At 45.2% G+C, this 26,256-nt stretch overlaps 1 protein-coding gene across 3 annotated transcripts in view; it reads left to right on the plus strand.

The window, feature by feature from the left end:
• LOC122924934 (sodium/hydrogen exchanger 9B2-like) overlaps positions 1–23,988 on the plus strand; it is a 59,357-nt gene extending 35,369 nt beyond the window's left edge. For 2 of the 3 annotated variants that reach the window (XM_044276479.1, XM_044276472.1), the window contains exons 5-12: positions 225–367; positions 496–623; positions 3,205–3,380; positions 4,359–4,465; positions 8,341–8,490; positions 10,893–11,001; positions 13,123–13,259; positions 23,631–23,988. In XM_044276479.1, the coding sequence (XP_044132414.1) occupies positions 225–367; positions 496–623; positions 3,205–3,380; positions 4,359–4,465; positions 8,341–8,490; positions 10,893–11,001; positions 13,123–13,259; positions 23,631–23,867 (1,187 nt within the window). In that variant the 3' untranslated portion in view covers positions 23,868–23,988. The remainder of the gene's footprint in view (positions 1–224; positions 368–495; positions 624–3,204; positions 3,381–4,358; positions 4,466–8,340; positions 8,491–10,892; positions 11,002–13,122; positions 13,260–23,630) is intronic. The other variant, XR_006387464.1, reaches the window with a different exon arrangement.
• Positions 23,989–26,256: the final 2,268 nt, after the last annotated feature.

The raw sequence follows: 26,256 nt of genomic DNA on the forward strand, positions 1-26,256 counted from the left end.
CGGAAGCGTTTTCCCCCGCTATTGAGATCCTATGAGAGGTAAAGCGCAGATGTGAAAGTAGCCTTCGCCATTTGAGGTTGGCCATGTTTACAGTCAACATTACAATTCTTCCTAACTGGGGTTAAAGGCATAGTTTATACAGGCTGAAATAGACAGGCCCACAAATTATAAGGGGAATGTCCACACATTTCCCACTTTAAATGTTTGTAATGTTTTTTCCATAGGTATGTTACTTGCTGGCTTCCTTATACGAAATATTCCATTTGTCACGGATCAAGTCCAAATCAGTTACAAGTGGTCTGCTGCCTTGAGAAATATTGCTTTAGCAATCATATTGACGCGTGCCGGGCTTGGGCTGGATCCAAAGGTAAAAAATCAGAATTGTGTAAATAGCTGCATTGTGGCTGACGTGTACATGATATGGGCCATAGCTGAAGCAGAATAATTTTTTCGAACTTGCTTATATAACCACATCTTCAATTCTATTTATTTTAGGCCTTGAGAAAACTGAAGGCAGTGTGTTTACGGCTTTCTATTGGTCCCTGTGCCATTGAGTCTTGTTCAGCCGCGCTGTTTTCTTACCTTCTGATGGGACTGCCGCTGACATGGGGATTTATGTTAGGGTAACACATTCATTTATTGGTTTACCCTTTATATTTCAGGATGGATTTAGTGCAATAGGTGCTGACTGGTCTAGGCCTCGTTTTCTTCAGCATTGACAGCCAAGTAGCCAGCTAATTGTTTGCATTTCTTTTGTATATGGACACCAGGCACATAGGGGGTCATTTATTAAGACCAGTGTTTTAGACGCCGGTCTTAATAAAGCCTTATAGCTGGCGGTGAATCCGCTGGAGTTATGAAGAGGCACCGGCCTCTCTATAACTTGGGCGCTGGCCTCTCTATAACTTGGGCAGCTTCCGATCTGTCTTACATTTAGACCGTTTTCTACACCTACAACCAGACGTAAAAAATGGTAAATGAGAAGGACCTGCTGGCCTGTCCTCTTCCATGCCACGCCCACAATTTTAGACCTGGCGTGAGTGGGGAAAGTCGCATCTGCACCCGAAATACGCCTAATAAAGTATAATAAATGATAGGATAGGTCATCAATATCTGATTGGTTGGGGTCCGACTTCTGGCACCTCTGCTGATTAGCTGTTAGAAGTGGCCCCTGTGTTCAAGTGCGCTGTGTGGCCTCCTCATAACTTGCCAAGAATAGTGCCGTACATTGGATGGTGGCTGTGCTTGGTATTCTTCCATTAGTTATAATGGCTGGTTTTGTCTGGGGAACAATCATTAGGAGTAATAAAATGGTCGCCATCCTACTAGTCCACACAAAACCTGTCCTAATTACATAGGAGAACAAGTTAAAGAGCTGCGCCATCTTCCTCTCTTACTTGTTAGGGATTATGAGCCTGAATACAGATGATAAGATGTTCAGATGAATCTCTGTAGGAATGGAGTTCATTAGGAGACATGAAGTACAGAGGGGAGGTGGGGGTAATAGGCAGAAGCACTTGTATGCAGTCTCCATTACCCCAGCCCCACATTAGCACAGTCTGTCCTGTCCGTCCTCTCTGTACTTCGTGTATCCCCATGAACTCCATTCCTACAGAGATTCAGCTAAAGATCTTATCAGCTATATTCAGGGTCATAATCCCCGAAAAGCAGAGATGAGATGAGCAGTTCTTTACCTCAGTGTTGTAAAGTTTCTTGTCCTGCTGTATGATAAGGACAGGTTTTGTGTGTAAGCATAGGGCGGTGGCCATTTTATTTCTCCTAATGATTGCTCCCCAGACAAAATTGACCATTATAGCTAATTAAATGTATTTGGGAATATATTTATACTAAAGTAATAAAGTATTTTTATTTTCCTAATTCCCGGACAACCACTTTAAGCCCATTCACTTAAATAGGCCATGTGACTGATGGATGAATGTGATGTTATTGGCCTAGGGAGACGCCACAACAATCACCAGAGCGCCCCACCGAAAAGATAGGCCATCAATATCAAAATCTCAGACAACCCCTGATAATTTATGTATACTTGAAGTACAGCAATGATGTACATTGAGCACATTCCTAGTAAACCAGAGGTGAACCCCTTCTTGACGCAGCAATTTTCTGTTTTTGCGTTTTAGTTTTTCGCTCCATGCCTTCCCGGAGCCATAACTGTTTTATTTTGCTGTTTACATAGCCCTATGAGGGCTTGTTTTTTGCAGGACAAGTTGTATTTTATTTATTTTATGCCACCATTTAATATTGTATGCAATGTAGTGGAAAGCGGGAAAAAAAAGTCCAAATGGGGTGAAATAAAAATAAAATAAAAATTCCGCCACAGTTTTACAGGTTTTATTTTTACGGCGTGCGGTAAAACTGACTTGTGCTCTTCATTCTTCAGGTCAGTACGATTACAGTGATACAACATATGTATACTTTTTCTTTTGTTTTAATACTGAAAAAAATAAACTTTCATCGCTGTATTCTGACCCCCGTAACTTTTTTTTATAGTTATGTCTACAGAGATGTGTAGTGTCATTTTTTGCGGGACAATCTGTAGTTTTTGCTAATGCCATGGGGTGTTTTTGACTTTTTGATCATTTTAAATTTTTATTTTTATTTTTTATATATTCTCCCCCCCCCCCCCCCCTTTTTGTTAGGTCCCCAATTGGACCCCAATTTGCAATCATCAGATTGCAATTTGTATAGAAGAATGGAATTTGCTCCATTTTTCTATACAGAAAACACTATTACAGGTCAGTGCTGCCACCGGCTGGCCTAAACTATAATATATAAATAATCAGCCTGGAAGATGCTTCTGGGTTTTAGCCCTCAGACGCCGTGGTCACATTTGACCACGGCATCTAAGGATTTCAATGTCCGTGGTCAGAATTACCACTGATTCCGGACATTAGCCGTGGGTGTCTGCTGTATGAAACAGCAGGCACTGGCGGCTATGGCGGTCGCTCTGCTCCAGAGCTGGTGCCAGTTTTAAAGATCCGACATCCGTCATACATGTACGTTGGATGTTGGGAAGGGGTTAACGTGAGTAAAACACTACTAAATGATAGGTGTGCTTTTTTTTTTTTTTACTGGTAAGCAAAAGATTTTTTGCTGCCATACTGGTAGGCTGTCTTAGTTATTTCTGTCCCATATGTAACTGTATAAGGAGCCCAGACAATTCCTAATGTTGCCTTTGACTAGTTTTGTTTTAGGTGCTGTATCCCCTGCTGTTGTAGTACCTTCTATGCTACTTCTACAGAAAGAAGGATATGGGGTAGATAAGGGGATACCAACACTGCTTATGGCGGCTGGAAGTTTTGATGATGTCCTCGCAATAACTGGCTTCAACACATGTTTTGGCATGGCCTTCTCATCAGGTAAAGAAATGCACGTCCCTCCACACTGCTCTCTATTTCGTATAACGTTGTGAAAATGCAGAAATGTTGTCATAGGGAGCCATTAATAGTCGGCTGTGGTCAAACCTGAAAGATCTTTTTTATTTTTTCTTACTATAATGCAACACAACACTGTACTATAAAATCTGTGCTATGTAGAAAAAGGTCCATCGCTTGGGATCAGATAAAGGGGGGGTGAGGTAGGGCAGGGTTATCACACAACTCGTGAATAGTGAAGCCTCCTGAGCTGATGCATGAGGACCAATAGCGCAATGCGAGCACTGCAACTAATAAAGTGTAAACTTCTCCTAACCTACAAATATACACCATGCAAAAATCTGTGTCTGTCACTGCCTAGTGCAACCTCACAGGTGGAGGAGGCAGTGTAATATGCCAGCACTAGGTAGCGTGTAACATACAGTTCAATTTCAATGGGCAGTGGTGGTTATAGGAACTATACACCTACCAGATGAAATATGTTTTTATAATAGCTTTATAGTGTGCTGGCCAGGCCCATGCAGCAGACCGCAATGCAAAGGCACCGACCGTGGGACAGCCGCATGCGGATTGCAGACCCATTCACTTGAATGGGGTCCGCCATCTGTCCGTTCCGCAAAAAGATAGAACAATTTCTATTTTTTTTTTTTTTTTTAATTGTCGGAACGGAACCCCACGGAAGCATTCCGTAGGGTTCCGTTACGTGCTTTCGTTCCATTCAACATCTCCGGATTTGCGGACCCATTCAAGTGAATGGGTCCACATCCGTGATGCGGAATGCACATGGCTGGTCCCCCCCTGTACTGCGAACCCACCGTATGCGGTCCGCAATATGGCCACGGCGGGGCAACGGCCGTTTGCAAGAGGCCTAATGCAGTGAACATGTCAGATGAATACATAGAAGAGTGCATGTACAGAATGTGCTATACTGTATTGCCGTCGTCTTTCTACTTTGTTTTATAGGCTCCACATTTAACAGCATCATCCGGGGAGTGTTGGAAGTTGTTGTTGGCATCGCCGCAGGAATTCTCTTGGGGTTCTTCCTTCACTACTTTCCAAGCAAAGATCAAGTAACAACCTTTTATAGCATCGTTGGATGGAATTTATCACTAGCACTTCTAGCGCCAGTTCTAATCTACTTAGTGGTGGGGTGAGAAGCACCAAACTTATTAGGAGGCACACACCTATTAATTATTATTTTGCTTCTGAGTAGATCAATGTGCCAGAACCTTGTATCTACACCCGCTAGAAGCCGGAGTCGTTTTCAGGTGTAACTTGCACAAATTATATTAAATGTGTCAGGCTGCATAGCCCCGTCCCCTCCCTCCTGCTTTAGGCCTCTTTCACACTTGTCCGGATCCGGCGTGTACTCCATTTGCCGGAATTACACGCCGGATCCGGAAAAACGCAAGTGAACTGAAAGCATTTGAAGACTGATCCGTCTTCAAAATGCGTTCAGTGTTACTATGGCAGCCAGCCAGGACGCTATTAAAGTCCTGGTTGCCATAGTAGTAGTGGGGAGCGGGGGAGCAGTATACTTACCGTCTGTGCGGCTCCCGGGGCACTCCAGAATGACGTCAGAGCGCCCCATGCGCATGGATGACGTGCCATGCGATCACGTGATCCATGCGCCTGGGGCGCCCTGACGTCACTCTGGAGCGCCCCGGGAGCCGCACGGACGGTAAGTATGCTGCTCCCCCGCTCCCCACTACACTTTACCATGGCTGCCAGGACTTTAGCGTCCTGGCAGCCATGGTAACCATTCAGAAAAAGCTAAACGTCGGATCCGGCAATGCGCCGAAACGACGTTTAGCTTAAGGCCGGATCCGGATTAATGCCTTTCAATGGGCATTAATTCCGGATCCGGCCTTGCGGCAAGTGTTCAGGATTTTTGGCCGGAGCAAAAAGCGCAGCATGCTGTGGTATTTTCTCCGGCCAAAAAACGTTCCGGTCCTGAACTGAAGACATCCTGATGCATCCTGAACGGATTTCACTCCATTCAGAATGCATTAGGATAAAACTGATCAGGATTCTTCCGGCATAGAGCCCCGACGACGGAACTCTATGCCGGAAGAAAAGAACGCAAGTGTGAAAGAGCCCTAATACAAAAGTGGCATAAAAGGCCAAAAAGTAACCTTTTTTTGTTTTTGTTTTGTTTTTGCACCAAAATTCAGGTGTAGAGGGCTTGATAAATCTCCCCCATAGTCTTCTTCTTCTTACAGTACTGTGTGTAAAGTTTAGTTTGTCATTTCTTTCTCCTATCTGATCATACGTTAAATGTGGAGTGACACAGATGGCATGCTGGAATAGGAACTGAGCACAATACTGCCTCGACGACTGTACAGCCCAGCATGCTACCTGTGTCTTTCCACTCCCAGTGTGTGGTTCGGTGGGAGAGTCATGCCACTTTAAATACATAGCATCACATCACTTGATTGACCTGCTAGGACCCGGTGTCACTACATGCTTGTGTTTTACTGTGGAGAGACTGCTCTGACAAGAGCACCGCTCACTCACCGCTGATTGAATAAGGGCCTAACAGCAATATAATACTGTACATCCATTGGATAATGGGACTAGAGATGAGCGAATTTCATATTTTGAAATTCGTTAACGCTTCGTTTACTGGTAAAAGCAGAATTGCGTTATGGATTCCGTTACCACGGACCATAATGCAATTCTATGACGGAATGCATAATGCAATGCCTTTAGAGGCATTCCATTATTCATTCCGTCATAATAGAAACCTATGGCCTGCATAGCGGATCCGTCCCGTTTCCGTTATGCAGGGGAGTCCTCTGCAGCCCATAGGTTTCTATTATGACGGAATGCCTCTAAAGGCCCGTGGTAACGGAATCCATAACGCAATTCTGCTTTTACCAGTAAACGAGGCGTGAACGAATTTCTTAACCTGAAATTCTCTCATCTCTAAATGGGACATATAATAAATATGGGCCTAACTGCCAAATAATATAGGCAAGCCATCTTTGATGGGGGCACTCTTGTCAGTGCAGTCACTCCACAGTCAGGTAGGGAGATCACAGGGAGCGTGTAGGGACAGCTATAGCTAATGATTCCTATGGTATGAATTATCAAGCCATACCATAGCAATCAAGTGATCTCTCTGGGCAGGAGGTTTCCCTGCCACTAAAGGATCCCCAACAAAAAAATAGTATATTCACTATATTGAAAATATTTCTAGACTTCTGTGTATGAATTATCTGATTATTTCTGCGGTTTAAGAGCAGGTTTTTTTCTTTTAGGATACATAATAAAAGTTATATTTTAACAGGGGTTCTATATAAACTTCATACAATTCTTATACTGCCACTGCAAACCCTTGCTGTCTGGTCACTCCTAGCTCTGAGGAAAATTCTTAAGAATAAACTATTTGTGATTAAAAAGGCTGCACATTTGTAGGATACAATAATCCACTGCACGTGGGTTCTGAATTTTTCTGCTGGAATCTGAAGTATGTGTAGTGATTACCAGGCCCCTAGTCTGCACAATTTAACTTTGTAGATGTAGTACTGAATTGACTAATGATATGAGCAATCCTAAGACCCCTTTCACACGGGCGAGAATTCCACGCGGGTGCAATGCGTGAGGTGAACGCATTGCACCCGCACTGAATCCGGACCCATTCACTTCAATGGGGCTGCTCAAATGAGCAGTGATTTTCATGCATCACTTGTGCGTTGTGTGACAATCGCAGCATGTTCTATATTCTGCATTTTTCACAAAACGCAGGCCCCATGGAAATGAATGGGTCTGCAGGAAAATCGCAAGCATCCGCAAGTAAGTGCGGATGCGGTGCAATCTTCACGCATGGTTGCAAGGAGATGATGGGGATGAGCAACCCCATTAAAGTCTAATCACTATTATTTTCCCTTATAACATGGCTATAAAGGAAAATAACATTCTTAATACAGAATGCTCACTAAAATGTGTCTTGAGGGGTTAAAAAAAATAATAATAATAATGAACTCGCCTCATCCTCTTGTTCGCGCAGCCGGCAACGCCTTCTTCTTCTTTCAGGACCTGCCAAAGGACCTTTGATGACGTAATCGCGCTCACCACATGGTGAGCGCAGTGATGTCAGCGCAGGTCCTGCTGAATGAAGATAGAAGAATCTTCTATCTTCATTCAGCAGGACCTGCGCTGACGTCACCTGAAAGAAGACTATGCCGGCTGTGCGAACAAGAGGATGAGGGGAGTAAAAAAAATATTTTTTAACCCCTCAAGGCACATTTTAGTAAGCATTCTGTATTAAGAATGTTATTTTCCTTTATAACCATGTTATAAGGGAAAATAATAAAATGAATAGAACACGTAACCCAAACCCGAACCTCAGTGAAGAAGTTCAGGTCTGGGTACCACATTCAGTTTTTTCTCACGCGGGTGGAAAAAGCTGAACATTGGAATGCAATCGCAGACAAAACTGACTGCAATTGCGTGCCTACTCACGCGAGTTTCCATAAGCGACGCATCCGGAGCAAATCCGGGACGCCCGTGTGAAAGAGGCCTAAAAGGTACACAAAGAATAAAGAACATTTATTATATAACCACAGGATAGGTGATAAATATCTGATTAGAGGCCCCACAATCGCTAGAATGTTGAGTGTTGAGTACCCCATTGTTTCTCCCTGTGGACAAGTTTAAATGGAGCTGTTGTTGAGCATGCACAGTGCCACACAATTCAAAGTCTTTGGGACTGGCCGAGACGAACCAAGCTCTCAGCTGTTTCTGTCTGCCTTATAGGCAGGGCACATGCTTGACCACCATGACATGTAAACCCATCCTCACTGCAGACTGGACATTTGTGCTGGTATACAGAGGAACATTGTGCTACTTCTCATGGAGATATTAAGATACTGTATATAAAATTACTTTGTGTTGGAAGTATGTGTGGAATTCGCAATTTATTTATTTTTTTTCTTAACAGGATAAGCTGAAATGGAAAAGGTCGTATTTCCTTATGGCATTGTCTCTGTTTGCAGTGTTTGGTAGTCTTTTCTTTGGCTTTCCTGGTTCTGGTGGACTGTGCACATTGGTGATGGCTTTCCTGGCAGGCATTGGTTGGGTTGGAGAAAAGGTAAACCACCGTACTGTAATCTATGACTAGTCACAGGAAAACTATATGTACCATACAAATGCCTTGAAGTTTGTCTAGGCGCTTTGTCTGGTACACTAAATCATAACATAGTCTTACAGACCGACCATTCAGGTGGACAGGCTTGACAGTCTTTCTTCTCTTTGGTGCTTCTTGACATCTTGGGTTTTGGAGAGGTATCACACTACATGGCTAGAAGTAGGCAGAGAGCTGAACAAGATCTAATTCCAAAACCACTAGATAAAACTGCACTTAAAGGGGTTCTGCAGTTTGTTTAAGCTGATGATCTATCCTCTGGATAGATCATCAGCATCTGATCGGCGGGAGTCCGACACCTGGCACCCCCGCCAATCAGCTGTTTGAGATGGCAGCGGCGCTACCGCAGGCCCAGTGACATCACAACTAGTATCAACTGGCCTGGGCGGGGCTAAGCTCCATTCAAGTGAACAGAGCTTAGCCGCGCCCAGGCCAGTTGATACTAGTCATGACGTCACTGGTCCTGTGGTAAACAGTGAGAAGGCCGCAGCACTACTGCCAGCGCCGCTACCTTCTCAAACAGCTGATCTGCGGGGGTCCCGGGTGTCGGACCCCTGTCGATCAGATGCTGTTGATCTATCTAGAGGATCATCAGTTTAAACAAACTGCAGAACCCCTTTAAGACCACATGCACACGACCCATTGTTTTCATCAGTTTTTGATCAGTTCTTTTCGTCAGTAGTTGTGAACCAAAACCAGGTGCGGGTTAAAAACACAGAACTTGTGAAAATCTTTGAATTTTATCTTATCTCTGTGTATTGTCCACTCCTAGTTTTGGCTCCAAATCACTGATGGGTCAAAAAGGGCTTAGGGGGAGATTTATCAAAGTCCAGCATTTTACGCCAGTCTTTGAAATCTCCTGCGCTGCTGAACCATGAGAATAATTTACGTCCTATATTAGGCGCCTCCTCTGGCAGTCCATGCACCAAAATGAAGTCTACGATAGCTCAATAAAGATAAATATGGTAGACCTGCTGGTCCCACCCACTCTCTGCCCTCTCCATGCCTCCTTTTAGGGAAAGTGGCGAGGGCGATAATAAATCTCTCACTTATCTCCCACTTATGGATAATAAGGACTGGGTCACAGCCAGTGCTCCAGTTGTTACTCAGTGGTGCTGATGAGGTTCGGGGCATATCAGTCTATGCGTCCACACTGACATCCGTATATACACACATACATATCCTGCTGACACAAGACGGCTCCTGTCAGAGTTGGATGCCCACAATTCTTTAGACTATGACCCCATTAAAGTGGTTGTCTCTTAACATTCACTTATCCACTTTCCTGCAGTTAGGGGATAACTGTCCTCCCCCCCCCCCCCGTCAATCACTGGAATAAGAGTCATGTTTCCCATTTGAATTCTGGAGCAGACACTCATGCATATCAACCACTCCATTCAAGTCTCTAGGGCTTCTGGAGACAGCAGGGTACAAGCACTCAGCTATGTCCAGCAGTTCCATAGAGTTGAATAGAGTGGTGGATATAAGTGTGTCTGCACCTCCAGCTACCATACACTAAAGGTGCCTTTAGATGGGAAGATACAACAGGCGATTGTCGGGAAGGAAGCGTTCCTTCCTGACAATTGACTGCTCATCAGCAGAGGAGAACACATTTACATGCAGCGATCCCCTCCATAGTATGGGGAGGAGCATTCACTAATGCCATTGAGCGTCCAGATACAAACTCATTGTTTGCCAGCAGCATATCATGTTTCCACTCCATGATCTGCTGCCGGCAAACGACGATTTTTGTGTCCACACAAATTATCCATCACATAATGAACAAGCGTTTCACTCGTTCATCGGGCAATCGGCAGCATTTTTAGACCTCCAAATAATTTCTAATGATTATCTGCCAGATTCTCAGCCAGTGTAAAGGGCCCCTATCCTGTACCCAGGGGATGAGTTGTGATGGGACAAGCCCTTTAATTATTTTCCACTAACATTTGGCACTGTGCATTTGAGCAGGAAATTTCTCTTGGCCGTCCCAGTTGGTGATCCGGGTTGGTACTACTTTAGACAAAGCTTGTCTTCATGCATAGTGATATCAGGCTTGTGTACAGCTCATTTAAACCAAATGACTGAAACTCCCATAGAATAGTTCTTTTCTGATGAGAAGGAAAGCATTTTCATCGACAAAGTCTCTTTTTGGGGAGAGGGCATCGTGTGACTCACATGACTCATTCTTCTGCTCTCTGAAATTGCAGGACTGTATGCTCCTGCTGGCAATAGGTGTAGCTGTCTGGAGCCACTTCTGAGCTGGAGAGTGCATTTGGTTGTGTCCCATTTGGCATCTCTGTTTTCTTTGCTGCCATGTGAGAATTCTAACCTGTACATTTCTTTTGCAGGCAGTGGTTGAAGACATAATTGCAGTGGGGTGGGATATTTTCCAGCCATTGCTCTTCAGCTTGATTGGAGCAGAAATATCAGTTTCTTCATTGAGGCCAGAGACTGTAGGTAACTGGAACCTATAAGGCTGGTTTCACATGGGTGTTGCGGGAATAGATGCGGGTGCATTGCGGGAACATGAAGGAAAAATCGGCATGTTTGGTACCCAGACCCGAACCCGGACTTCTTCACAGAAGTTTGGGTTAGGTGTTGTGTAGATTGTATTATTTTCCCTTATAACATGGTTATAAGGGAAAATAATAGCATTCTTAATAGAGAATGCTTAGTAAAATAGGGCTGGAGGGGTTAAATTTTTTTATTTTATTATTATTATAATAATAACTCCCCTTAATCCACTTGTTCGCGCAGCCCGGCTTCTTTTCTGTCTTCATCTGTAAGGAAAAGGACCTTTGGTGACGTCACTGCGTTCATCACATGGTCCATCACATTATCCATCGCCGTGGTGATGGATCATGTGACGGACCATGTGATGAGCGCAGTGACATCACCACAGGTCCTTTTCCTACTGCACAGAAGAGAAGCCGGGAAGCGCGAACAAGTGGATTAAGGGGAGTTAAAAAAAAATTTAACCCCTCCAGCCCTATTGTACTATATATTCTGTATTCAGAATGCTAGATTTTCACGCAGCCCCATTACTTTCTATATATAGAACATGAATATAGAACATGCTGTGATTTTCACGCAACGCACAAGTGATGCGTGAAAATCACCGCTCACGTGCACAGCCCCATATAAGTGAATGGGTCCGGATTCAGTGCGGGTGCAATGCGTTCACCGCACGCCTTGCACCCTCGCGGAAATCCCGCCCGTGTGAAAGGGGCCTAACAGTATAAGGCTACATGCACATGACCGTATGCGTTTTGCGGTCCGCCATCCGTGTCTTTTTTATTTTTTTGTGGATCCATTGTTACAGTGCCTAAAACGGACAAGAATAGGACATGTTCAATTTCTTTTGCAGGGCTATGGGACGGACATACTGATGCGGACAGTACACAGTGTGCTGTCCTCATTTTTTGCAGACCCATTGAAATTGATGGGTCCTTAACCTATCCGCAAAAAAAAAAAAACGGAACGGACACTGAAATAAACAACGTTCGTGTGCATGTAGCCTAACTGGCAATGTATTTTGTCTTTATTGGAGGAATGGTGCTGTATTTAAAATGACATTGAGTAGTGTTCGGAACTCCATTTTTCTAACACAGAGCTCTGAATCCCCTGCAAAAGGGGAAGGGAGAAATGTATCATTCCATCTGCGCCAAAATTTTGGCATAAAAAGTCAGTGTTCTGGAGCTCCGTATTAGGTCTCATGCACACGACCTTGTGTTATGTCTGCATCCCATCTGCATTTTGTGCGGGTTGAATGCGGACCCATTCATTTTAGTGGGGCTGCAAAAGATGTGGACAGTACACCGTGTGCTGTCCACATTCGTATGTCCATTCCACGGCACATGCAAAAAAAATAGAACAAGACCTATTCTTGTCCGTTTTATAGACAAGGATAAGACTGTTCTATAGATGACGGGACGTTCTGTTCTGTAAAATGTGGAATGGGGACGACGGTATCCTTCTTTTTTTTTTTTTTTTTTTTTTTTTTTTTTTTTTTTTTTTCAGATCCGCAATTTGCGGACCGCAAAAAAGGGCAACTGCCGTGTGCACAAGTTCTAACAGAATTCCCGCTGCTATAAAGATGTATTAAAGGGGTTGTCTCACTTCAGCAAATAGCATTTATCATGTACATAAAGTTGATACAAGACACTTACTAATGTATTGTGATTGTCCATATTGCTTCCTTTGCTGGCTTCAATCATTTTTCCATCACGTTATACACTGCTTGTTTCCATGGTTACGACCACCCTACAATCAATCAGCGGTGGTCGGGCTTGCACACTATAGAAAAAAAGCACCGGCCTATGCGCTCTCCCACGATCCCAGCCAAAAGAGAGGCCGGCACTTTTTCCTATAGTGTACAAGCACGACCGCCACTGATGGATTGCAGGGTAGTTGTAACCATGGAAAGTGGCTCGTATTACCTTTCTCCACATGATAAATGCCACTTGCTGAAGTGTGACAACCCCTTCAAGGAATTCATCAGCACAGAATTGGACATATGGCCCTAAACTAAATCCCTGAAATCTACTAGTTTAATTGTTTTCTCTGATTACATTTAAGGATTGTGTGTTGCCACCCTTGGAATTGCATTGACCATACGAATATGCTTCACTTTTCTGATGGTTACCTGGGCAGGTTTTAATATGAAAGAAAAAGTATTTATTTCTTTGGCATGGATGCCGAAAGCTACAGTTCAGGTAAGGGCGGTATTTGTAACTACTGTGTATGAGGAAAGTAATCCATCTTAAGTCTTGACACACAATGAGATTTGCAAATATATAAAATACTATATGGCATGACAAAAATGGGCGAGCAGAAACTATTTTCTCATTGATCTTGATATCTTGTTACTCATGAAATCAGTTTTTATTCAGCACTACAGTTCACTCTGTTAAACCCATACACCCTATATAGTTGGGCTAGGATCCATTCTTGTATTGCTATACTTATGTTTTAAGGGGTAAATAAATACTTAATGTAGTGCATATATGGCATTAGATGGCATTGAATGTATGGAGTGAGCTCACTAGCGGCTGCCAAATGTATAATACATCAGACACCCAGCTTAATGATGCAAGCTGATGCCAGTCATTTAGCCCCTCGCAGTCAATAACGACTGTGGAATCTGAGTGGTCAGACAGAAGGAGCCCCCTGCAGCAGAATCGTGGGGATCCAATCTGTTGCTATGACAGCCTAAGGCTTTTGTGAAGGCTCCTAAAAGCCTGTCATAGTAAGCTGCCTTCTAAACTCTGTCTGTGGTAGGGTTTGACAGGCAGCCTATAAAAATACCATGGGGTGTAATAGTATAATACAGCAGACTCCCGCCAGCAGTGACTGGGATCAGTGATCGCTCAGATTACAGTTATTTAATTCCTCAGACGCCACTGTCAGTTGCACCAGCGGCATCTGGGCCGATAGGCATTGCCACGTTTGAAAATCCAAACTATTAAAATAAAAATATTTTTTCTGTTCAGTGGCTTCAGTAACAGAAGACACAAAAAAAAATTGCCCATTTTTGGTCACCTTGATGCACAAAAACTTTGAATAAAATGTGATCAAAAAGTCATATGTACCCCAAAATGTTACCAATAAAAATGACACCTCCTTCTGCTAAAAAAAAAAACAAGTCTTCACACAGCTCTGTAGTTGAAATAATAAAAAAAGTTATGGTTGTCATAATATGGTGATGCAAAGAATAGTTTTTTTTTTTTTTTGAAAGGTCTTTATAGTTTTAAAAGTAGTAAAACATAATAAAAAGTACATAAATTTTGTATCCCCATAATCTTACTGGCTAGCAGAATAACGTAATTGTGTCATTTTTAGTGCAATGTGAACGTCGTAAAAACAAAAAAAATTTACTCCAAAAAGATTTTTTTCTCGTACTTTTTTCCATTGGGGGACACAGACCATGGGTATAGTTTAGAGGTATTAGTAGGAGGGACACTATGCAAATACAAAAGAGCTCCTCCTCCTCGGGCTATACCCCCCCGACTCCACCAGGAGGAACTCAGTCTTTTTTTAGTGTCTGGTGAAGGAGGTTGACATTTTTTCATTCGTCTCCCTTTTGTTATTTTTCTTCCAGCTGGGGACGCAGGTCGGCATTACGCTTTCCTGGTCCCCCATGGAGTGCCCGCCGCCGTCTGTTGGACGTTGCTAGGCTGCCTCCATTTTCCCCCCCAAGATGGCAAGTGGATCCGGGCTCGACCTGCTAGCTCCGGCATCCCACCAGCTCCTGGGTCACCTGCTGCCACCCTCCACCAGAGCACTGCACTCCTGAGCAAGGAGTCAGATGTCTGAAGAGGTGCATCCCTGCTGGTCCTAGAGTCGAGGGAGAAGATCTGCAGGAGCAGATAAGTATGAAGCTGCACCTCTGTGTGTGTGTGTGTGTGTGTGTGTGTGTGTGTGTCCCCCTCCGTCTCTGCTCTGTGACCTATGGGCCTCCTGGGTGAATGGGGATCTAGTAGGTGGCATTGTTGTTCTGTCTGGGGTGCAAGGGTCATGGAGGCACTTAACTGGGCAGGCGTCTCTGGACGCTCCTGCTCCTTCTCTGGCGGCATATCTTGTCTCTGAGCGGCGCCGCTTTATCTCGCAAGCAGCGCTCTTCCCCCTCTGGTCTCCGCTCTCTGGGCTTGTCATCCCCTTTGCTGGGGACGCCTTACTTTAGTTTTTTTTTTCACGCTGAGCGGCGCCAGGGGCCATTTTATTTCCTTTCTTTAAACGGAGAGCGCGCTCTTTTAACGCTCCTATGATGCTCCTTCCTGCTGCTGCTTAGAAGCTTCTCACACTGAACGGCTGCTCCCCCGCTCCTCTCTGGATTGGTTGCTTGTGCTCTTGCCTGAGCGGTAGGATTTTTTCTCTCTGTACTGATTCCAGTCACTTTTGTGAAGAGACCATCATGCCTAAGCCTAAGTCCGGTAAGACCTCTTCTCAGACCCCAATGGGGTCCTGTATGGAGTGTCTGCTCCCACTTTCAGTCACTGGTGCCTGTGCCTCCTGCCCTGCCCCTGGACAGAATCACCTTTCTCCCCCTTCTCTTGCCCAGTCCAGCCCCCCTTCCCCGGTCACTGCGGAGCCTGCGGCCCCCACTTGGGCATCTGCCATGTCCAGCGCGGCCAAGGCAGCCATGTCTTTTATGGAACGTATGTCCGTTTCCAATCCTGCAGCGCCAACCACTCCGTCCCCTCACAGTGGTTCCCGCAGAGGACGCCTGACTACTAAGAGGCAGCGTGAGCGACAGCATCCATTCTCGGATGACTCCGCTTCTCCCCCTCGGCTAGAAGCTTGCTCAGACTCCTCAAGCGCCCCCTTCCCCCTAGGGAGCGCAGGTCTGAAGGGGAATTGTCCGGCTCGGACGAGGTCACGGAGCGGGACCTTCCGCCAAAGCTCTCCACCTTGGTGGCTGATCTAGTCGGCTGTCCGTGACACCTTTTAATCTCCAAGGGGATTCTCCTCCTTCCACTAGGAGGGAGTTCGCCCTTTTTCCTCCCAAAAAAACGGAGGCTGCTGTCTTTCCGGTCCATGAGGAATTTTCTGCTGTCATAGCCAGGGCATGGAACCGTCCGAATCAGAAGTTTTCCGCCACAAAACGCATGGATATTCTCTATCCTTTCAGCTTGGAGAAGTGGTCTTCTTCCCCTAGGGTGGACCTCCCGGTAGCCAGGTTGGCCAAAAACACGGCCCTCCCTGTCCTGGACGGCTCCTCTCTGCAGGATGCTGTGGACAGGCGCCTAGATTCTCTGGCAAAATCCATATTCTCACTGGCGGGCACGTCCCTGCGACCTGCCTTTGCCTCGGCATGGGTGGCCAGAGCTCTCTCAATGTGGCTGCAGCGCCATCACCAGGACCTGGCGGACCAAGGTGCGTCTGCGGACAATCTGGATTGGTGCTCCAGATGTCTCAGGCCTCCAAATTCCTCTGTGAGGCTTCCATGGACATCGGTTCCCTTTTTGCCCGCATTTCGTTCCTCTCGGTCATTCAACACAAGGAGGTCTGGTTGAAGGTATGGGACGCTGGCGCTACCTCCAAGCGTTACCTTGTGTACCTCCCCTTTGAGGGTTCCAGACTTTTTAGGGCTCAACTGGATGAGTTCATCTCTGCCGCTACTGGGGGCAAGAGCACTCACCTTCCCCAGCCTAGGGCTAAGCGCCCCCTCGGGCGAGGACTTCCGGTTCTCGGTACCAGTCCTTTTGCCGCTTCTCTGCGAGCAAGTCGTCGCCTGCTTCCTCTGCAGGAGGGTCACAGGACTCCCGCAAGAAGCCCTCTTTCAAACCCCAGCCTACCTGGCGCCCGAGGACAGTCGACCCACCCTGCTGTTCCCAAGCAATCTTCTGCATGAAGGGGCGCCCCCACCCCTCGTGGTGGGGGGCCGCCTGCTTTCTTATCAGCAGGTTTGGAGGGCTCATGTTCAGGACGCATGGGCTCTAGAGATTGTAACGTCTGGTTACAAGATAGAGTTCGCGTCCAGACCACCGGAACGTTTTTTCTCCTTCCAGGGGAGTTCTCGCGTTCCGGGGGATCCGACCAGACCCTCAGACCTCTTACAGGCAGTTTCTTCCCTTCAGGACCAGGGGGTTATTACCCTTGTTCCTCCAGAGGAACAGGGCACAGGTTTTTTTCAAACCTGTTCGTGGTCCCAAAGAAAGAGGGGTCGGTGCGTCCGATCCTGGACCTAAAACTGCTCAACAAATCTCTACGGGTGCGGAGATTTCGAATGGAATCCCTCCGCTCCGTTATTGTTTCTCTTCTTCCAGGGGAGTTCCTCGCGTCTGTGGACATCCAGGACGCTTATCTGCATGTTCCGATCGCAGAATCTCACCAACGATTCCTGCGCTTCGCCATTTGGGCTCGTCACTATCAGTTTGTTGCCCTTCCTTTCGGGTTGGCAACCGCCCCTCGGGTCTTTACCAAGATCCTGGCGCTTCTTCGTACCAGGGGCATTCCTTTGCTGCCCTATCTGGACGATATCCTGATAAAAGCCCCCTCGCTTCCGCAGGCCGAGGACAGCGTCCGGATCACTATTCAGACTCTGGAACAGTTCGGCTAGATAATCAATTTCCCAAAGTACTCTCTCCTCCCATCCCAGAAGCTCCCCTTCCTGGGAATGATTTTGGACACCTTGTCCGCCAGAGTGTTCCTGCCACCCTCCAAGTCCTCCCAGATCCAGGGGGCAGTGTCGCATCTACTACGCTCCAAGTTCCTCTCCATAAGGGAATGCATGCGGGTCCTGGGTCTTATGGTGGCCTCTTTCGAAGCTGTTCCATATGCCCAGTTTCACACTCGCTTGTTACAACAGGAGATCCTTTCCCTCTGGGACAAAATCTCTCTGGGTCTAGACGATCGCATCCGCTTGTCTCAGCGGGTTCGGGCAGCTCTCCGTTGGTGGCTATCCCCATTGAACCTGAGGTCGGGGAGATTCTTTCTCCCTTTCTCCTGGACGGTTGTCACCACCGATGCCAGCCTCTTGGGTTGGGGCGGCATTCTCCAGTCTCGCACGGTTCAAGGGATTTGGTCGGCGGCAGAGTCTCGCTTTCCAATCAACATTCTGGAACTGGGGGCAATTTTCCACTCTCTCTCCCATTGGACCCCTCTCCTTGCGGGCCTCCCGACGAGGATTCAATCGGACACTGCCATGGTCGTGGCCTACATCAACCATCAGGGCGGGACGGTGATGCAGGAGGTGATGAGAATTCTGACGTGGGCGGAGTCGCACGTTCCGGTGTTGTCAGCAGTTTACATTCCAGGAGTGGACGAGTGGACAACTGGACAGCGGACTTTCTAAGCCGCAACAAGGTGGATCCAGGCGAGTGGTCTCTGCATCCAGAAGTGTTCGCAGAAATCTGCCACAGATGGGGCCGTCCGGATGTGGACTTAATGGCGTCCCGGCTCAACAACAAGCTCCCAGTGTTCTTGGCTCGCGCCCGAGATCCGAAGGCGTGCGGAGTGGACGCGCTGATGTCTCCGTGGCAGGACTTCAGCCTCCTCTATGTCTTCCCTCCATTGCCTCTTCTACCAAAGGTTCTACGCAAGATCGAGGCGGAAGGGATCCCGACCGTTCTCATCGCCCCAGAGTGGCCTCGCCGCGCGTGGTTTTCGGACGTGGCTCGGATGCTGGCCTCTTCCCGACAGACAGGACCTACTGTCTCAGGGCCCGCTCTTCCACCAGATTTTACGGTCTCTTCGTTTAACGGCGTGGCTGTTGAAACCCGCATCCTGAAGAAGAGGGGGTTCTCGGAATCAGTGATTAGGACCATGATCAGAGCGAGGAAGTCTTCTTCCTCCCGGATTTACTATCGTACCTGGAAGGCCTTCCTGTCCTTTTGTGAGAGTTTGGGGTTCCCACCCCTTCGCTTTTCCATCCCGATGGTGCTGTCTTTTCTTCAGTCCGGGCTTGAGAAGGGACTGTCGCTTAGTTCCCTGAAAGGTCAGGTTTCGTCGCTGGCCGTCTTTTTTCAGAGGTTCCTTGCTCTTATGGGTCCTGTGAAGACCTTTCTTCAGGGGGTGGCACATTCGGTTCCTCTGTATGTTCCCCCTTTGCCTCCTTGGGATCTCAATTTGGTCCTGTGCGCTCTGCAGTTGGCCCTCTTCGAGCCTTTGAGGGAGGTCTCTCTGACTGTTCTCATCTGGAAAGTGGTCTTCCTTGTGGCCATAACTTCCATCAGTTGGGTGTCGGAGCTGGCCGCTCTTTCCTGTCAGGAGCCTTTTCTGGTTTTCCACCAGGATAAGGTTGTGCTCCGTCCGGTCCCCTCCTTTTTGCCCAAGGTGGTTTCTCCCTTCCACCTTAATGAGGATCTTGTCCTGCCTTCCTTTTGCCCTTCTCCGGCTAACCCCAAGGAACGCACTCTGCATTCCCTGGATGTCGTACGGGCCCTGAAGGTGTATCTCGCGGCTACTGCTTCCGTCTGCCATTCAGATTCCCTATTTGTGATTCCCGAGGGGCCTTGCAAGGGTCTGGCGGCCTCCAAGGTCACTGTGGCGCACTGGATCTGCTCGGCTATTTCCGCGGCTTATCGCGCTCGTGGTAGAGTTCCCCCGACTAGGATTACCGCTAACTCCACTAGGGCGGTGGGGGCTTCCTGGGCAGGACGCAATTGTGCCTCTACGTCTCAGCTGTGTAAGGCGGCCACCTGGTCGTCCTTACATACCTTTACAAAGTTTTATCAGTTGCATTCTCTGGCTTCGGCTGATGCTGTCTTTGGCCGCAGGGTCTTGCAGGCTGTGGTTCCTGTTTGACCGTTAGACGTTCCTCCTGGCGGTGCTAATATTTTTTTCCCATGGACTGCTTTAGGACGTCCCATGGTCTGTGTCCCCCAATGGAAAAAAGTACGAGAAAAGGAGATTTTTGGTGAAACTCACCTGTAAAATCTTTTTCTCGTCTTTTCCATTGGGGGACACAGCTCCCACCCATTCTGCCTGTTGCAGGAGGGGTATTCAGTTCAGTTTCTGTTTATGGTTCGACCTTATGGCTTGGTCCGATGGTTTCCATAATTTTTTCTTGCTCCTTCTCCTACTGCTTGTGCAACGCCTGAGTTCCTCCTGGTGGAGTCGGGGGGTATAGCCCGAGGAGGAGGAGCTCTTTTGTATTTGCATAGTGTCCCTCCTACTAATGCCTCTAAGCTATACCCATGGTCTGTGTCCCCCAATGGAAAAGACGAGAAAAAGATTTTACAGGTGAGTTTCACAAAAAATCTCCTTTTTTTCCCTGTTTTTTCAATACAAGATATGGTAAATTAAATACTGCTATTAAAAAAATAGAACTTGTCCTGCAAAAAAATAAGCCCTAATATGTCTGTGAACCAAAAATGTTAAAAGCTGTGACTCTTGGAAGATTGGGGGAAGATGAAAACAAAAATCCTCCTGTAAGTACCTGGCCAATTTTTTGGTTTTGCATTTTCGTTTTTTCCTCCCCACGTTCCAACTTTTTAAAAATGTTCTGTTTATATTGCCACATGAGGGCTTACCGTACTTTTTGCGGAAAAATTTGTATTTTTTAAGGGAACCATTTAATTTACCATGTCTGTTATAGGAAAACGGGGAAAAATTATTTGTGGGGTTAAATTGAAGAAAAACACACAATTCCACCAATTTGTGTGGTTTCACATCACAGCATTCACTGTGCACTAAAAATGACATGATGTCTTTATTCTGTGGCTCAATACGAATACAGAGATACCAAACTTGTGTAGAGTTTTGTTTTGCTACTTAAAAAAAAAAAAAAAAAAAAAAATTTTCTTTGCATAACCATTTTCTGACACCAATTACTTTTTTTATATTTCGGTCTAGAGAGATGTATGAGGGGTTGTTTTTTGCGGAAGAACTGTAGTTTTTATAGGTACCATTTTTGTGGTACTTTTTTGATCAGTTTTTTTTGGGGCGGGAAAGGTGACTAAAAAATGGCGAATTGTGTGGTTATATCTTTTTTTTCCCCATTACAGAGTTCACTGCACAAGAGGTTTTTAAATAAAATATACTAAATAGTTAAGACATTTTTGGACGCGGCGATAATTATTTTTATTGCTAATGTTTTTTTTGTTTGTTTTTTATTTAAAATGGTAGGAAGGTGATTTAAACTTAAACTTTTTTTTTTTTTTTTTTTTTTTAATAGAGATCTATTAGGTCAGGGATCTCAAACTGCGGCCCTCCAGCTGTTGCAAAACTACAACTCGCAGCATGCCCGGACAGCCTACAGGTATCAGCCTACAGCAGGGCATTGTGGGAGTTGTAGTTTTGCAACAGCTGGAGGGCCGCAGTTTGAGATGCCTGTATTAGGGTGAATAGGATTTTCACTCGCTTCCTGCTGAGCTGTGCTTAGCAGAGAGCTCACCGTGGCAGCTCTGGGGAGCTTCAGAAACGTCCAGGCTGCCATGGTAACTGATCAGAGCCCCATGATTTCACTGCAGGAGCTGCATCCCTCTGCCTTACCTCACAGATGCCGAGATTGGTGTTGAGCGGCATTGTCCAAGTGGTTAAATGACGGGATTCGGCACGATCACCATTCCGTGTCATTGCGGCCGGATGTCTGCTGTATGATACAGCCGGCATCTGCCACATATGGAGCAGGTTCACTACAGCAGCCCGGTCTATACAAGCCTTCAACCCCGGCAGATAAATTATATGATTATCTATGTGAACCAAGCCGTTACCGGAACCTTACTTTTTACTTTGACAACTTCTTTTTATTATATTTTGGAAATAATAATTAAGAAGGGATAGAAGGTACTGAAATGGTATGGAACAAGTTTAGAACTGAGGAACATGGTGCCAAGACTCTGCGCTAGACAGAGGTGTTGGCAGCCCCAGTCTCTGAAGAACCCTTAGGCTACATTCACACAACGGGAAAAAAATAAAAAATCTTTAAAAATGGCAAACCGGTATGTTTTTAACTGGCTTTTAATCACTGATGCCTTTCTGAGAAATGGACGTTAATAGCGGTCGCTTCAATTGTATGGGGGCTGTCGATCAGTGAAAACGGACAAAATAGAACATGTTCTATTTTTTTACATCCATTCTTCATTATTTTGTCAAAAAACTGACGCATAAATAACCCCATTATTCTTAGAATGGACGTGTGACAGCCATTAAAAAAAAAAAGTGCATCGCACATGGTGTGATGGTGGGTCTGACACGTGGGGCACCCACAGATTCTAAAAAAAAGGACACAGTGCTGCCTTAGCATTGCATCCGAATCTTAGTTTTCCCTGCACAGCGGGATCCCTCCCATCCATCTCTATTCGCCTGAGTAGGCTGTGGTGTATTACACAAAACCAGCACTGCAGTCCCTTCATTCGCAAGATCATTGGGGGTCTCGGGTTGGACCTAGACCAATCATAAGTGATGGGATATCCTACCAATAAACCATCATTATATAAAATGGTTATTACCCCTGTAAAAGGGTTGTTATTTCATTTAATAAAGCAGGTATTTCCCAAGCATCATTTTAATGTTTTGCTTTTTATTCCTTCCTAAAGGGGTTGTCTCACTTCAGCAAATGGCATTTATCATGTGGATAAAGGTAATACAAGGCACTTACTAATGTATTGTGATTGTCCATATTGCTTCCTTTGCTGGCTGGATTCATTTTTCCATCACATTATACACTGCTAGATTTTATTGCTTCCTTTGCTGGCTGGATTTGTTTTTCCATCACATTATACACTACTAGATTCCGTGGTTACAACCACATGTAATTCAGCAGCACTGACTGTGCTTGCACACTGTAGGAAAAAGTGCCATGGAAGAGCACATAGGCTGGTGCTTTTTCCTATAGTATGCAAGCACGACCACCACTGCTGGATTAAAGGGCGGTCGTAACCCCTGGAAACGAGTAGTGTATAATGTGATGGAAAAATGAATCCATCCAGCAAAGGGGACAATATGGACAATCACAATACATTAGTAACTGCCTTGTATTAACTTTCTCTACATAATAATAAATGTTATTTGCTGAACCGTGACAGCCCTTTAATATTTATAATTGAATCAACACCAGGGTGTTACCAATCTCATTATCAAAAGAGGTGTGTCCCTGCACAGTCTGACATTATAATTGCTGATTCCACCTTGTCACGCACCCCTATCTGGTAACACCCACTTATCAATTTAATCATAAATTTGTGTGAAGAATTAGGGTCCATTCACACGTCCGTATGAATGGGTCCGCAATTGCGCGGAACGGGTGCAGACCCATTAATTTTCAAGAGGGACGGAAAAGATGCAGACAGCACACATTCACATTGTGCTGTCCACATTCGCATTTCCACTCCGCAAAAATAAAATAAAAAATAGAACATGTCCTATTCTTGTCCGCAGCTGCGGACAAGAATAGGCATTTCTATTGGGGTGCTGGCGCTATGTTTTGCGGATCCGCAAAACACTGCAGATGTGTGAATGGACCCTAACAGAGGAAGAAGACAAGCCAGAGTTCTAAGAAGAAAATGCTTGTATTTACTAAAATAGGCAGTCAGGAAAGCCTTTAATGTCGTTTTAGTTCGTGGACAAGTAAGCAGGGGACTAAATATTGTTGATTTCTGGTTTGCTATGATTATTAAATACGTTGTATTGGTTTTATTTAGGCTGCCATTGGCTCTGTAGCCCTGGATATGGCAAGAAACACTGGAAACAAACAGTTTGAAGACTATGGCATGGATGTGCTGACCGTCGCTTTCCTAGCTATTTTAATCACGGCACCAATAGGGGCATTGATCATTGGGATGACAGGGCCAAAAATGCTCCAGAAATCAAACCTATGCATGGACCCAGAAGAATCTGAGTTGGCAGACAACAGAGGAGAAGCCTGTGGCCCGGTCTGACATACTCTTCTCCAAGCTGAACACTAGCACAGTTCTGATGGGAAACCGCTTCTTTTTATGACAAATTTTTTCCTTGATTTCTATGAAATGTATTTATTGAACACAATCAAAAGAAAAATAAATGCTGGGTTCATATGTATAGTTTTGGGGTGTCAAATATATTTCACATGCCTACAAATTGAAGGTTGTTCATAGTATCTCTATATAATATTGGTCTTCTACAATACAGTGCCATACAGAAAGGCTCAGAGAGACATGATAGAATTATATTTTTTAGGGTGGGTTCGCACTAGCGTTATGCCATTTTGTTATAGGTTCCGTTTATAACTAAATATAACGGAATGCCAAACGGAAGCCTTTAAGAGGCATTCCATTTTTGATCCGTCCTAATAGAAGTCTATGGGCATGTATAACGGATCTATCTGTTTTCCTTTTTTTTTTTTCGCCCTGCTTAACTGAAACCAGATGGATCCGTTATGTTTGCCCATAGACTTCTATTAGGACGGATCAAAATGGAATTCCTCTTAAAGGCTTCCGTTTGGCATTCAGTCTGTCCATTCGGTTATATTCCGTTATAAATGGAACCTACAACGGAATAGTGTAACACCAGTGCGAACCCTTACAGTATGTAAGTACATGGTGTATTTAATTCACCTTTTATTACGATTAGTTTGTGCAATGACATGACTTTGAATTACGGTAAAGTTTCCTATGGTCAGCACAGAAAACAATGTGTGAAGTTAAAAGGCAATCATTTATTATAAATCTCCCCCCCCCCCCCCCCCCACCCCCACAAATCTCACCAGAAACTGACATAAAAAAAGTTGAACCTCGCATTTTTCCACTTATTGAACACTCATATTCCTAAATTAAGCACAGGCGACGTTGGGTGGGGCCATTGATTTACTGGAGAAAGTAATGATTGATATCTACTACAGCTCATCATAAACCCTCTGACAGCGCAGGGGATAAAAAAAAAAAAAAAAAAAAAAAAAAAAAAAAAGCTGGTCTTTGTAAATGACCCCCATTGTTTTAATTAGTATGATCAACCCTACCAGGCAGTATGTCTGTCTGATTAATGCTGACAGGTGCTCTTCAAATGGGTTTTCCAGGATTTGGTTCCTTAATAATTACCTTCTCAGCATGTGCTACCTACTGAAAAAAAAATCATACTCGCCTGCTCCCTGCCACCCTAGATTTTCCGGTCTCCTGCTTGTTTACTATGGGCAAGGGTACGGACGGAGTCATATGCAACGCTGCAGCCAGTAGTGTCCCCAAGCGACATGTGGCCCAGTAGTGACAAGCTACTTGGGGATATGTCACTACTGAGGCCAGTCATTGGCTGCAGCAACACACGTAACCCCTGTCCATACTTCAGCTGTAAGTAAACTGTCCTGGGAACAGAAGATTGACAAACACAGCAAGAGCATTGCACTGAAGGGGAGCAAGCGCATAGGATTCTTTCATTAGATAACACATTCCACCAAATCCTGGAAAACCCCTTTAAGAGAACCATACCAGTTTTACAACAGGTTGTAATCAAAAACTATAGCAGTCTGTGATATGAATGATCTAATATTCGCTTGTTCATTTCCCCTATTGGGGCTAAAAATAAAATAAAAAAAGGGTGAAAAAGACTTAAAATGAAACCTTCAAATCATCCCCTTTCCCATTTTACAAATAAAAATAATCACCATTGCTATCACCACATCTTAAAATTCCCAAACTATTAAAATGTAGAAGTATTTATCCCATACAGCAGTGATGGCGAACCTGTTATAGTCCGGGTGCCTAAACTGCAGCCCAAAACCCACTTATTTATCGCAAAGTGCCAACACAGCAATTTATCCTGAATACTACAGTCCAGTATCGTATATTTTCCATGTACTTTATCATTTAAGTATAATGACCTGCCTACATTCAATGTGCTGTCCGTGCTGTTCATAGTGCGCCCAGCGCTGATGATTGGCTGGTAGAGTTTAGAGTATATTGGTACACCATAGACTTTTTCCAGGGTGCGGGTGCCCACTGAGAGAGCTCTGAGTGCCGCCTCTGGCACCCGTGCCATAGGTTCGCCATCACTGCCATACAGTAAAAGCTGTAATAAAATCCAAATGGCAAAATTGAATAAAAAGGGATCGAAAAGCCTACAATAGTGACAATAAAACCTACTGTTTGCCCAGCAGAAAGGGAAAAAAAGAGCTCTTTCGAAGCTCGCTAGGCGGAAATATTAAAACGTTATGGGGGTCAGAATTTGGAGATGCAAAGAAATGTTTTATTCAAATGTTTTTATTTTGTTAAAGTAGTAGAGCATAAGAAACTACAGTGCCTTGAACAAGTATTCATACCCCTTGAACTTTTCCACATCTTTTTTCACATTACACCCACA

This window comes from Bufo gargarizans, chromosome 1, assembly GCF_014858855.1.
Source record: "Bufo gargarizans isolate SCDJY-AF-19 chromosome 1, ASM1485885v1, whole genome shotgun sequence".
In the NCBI taxonomy this organism is placed as follows: domain Eukaryota; kingdom Metazoa; phylum Chordata; class Amphibia; order Anura; family Bufonidae; genus Bufo; species Bufo gargarizans.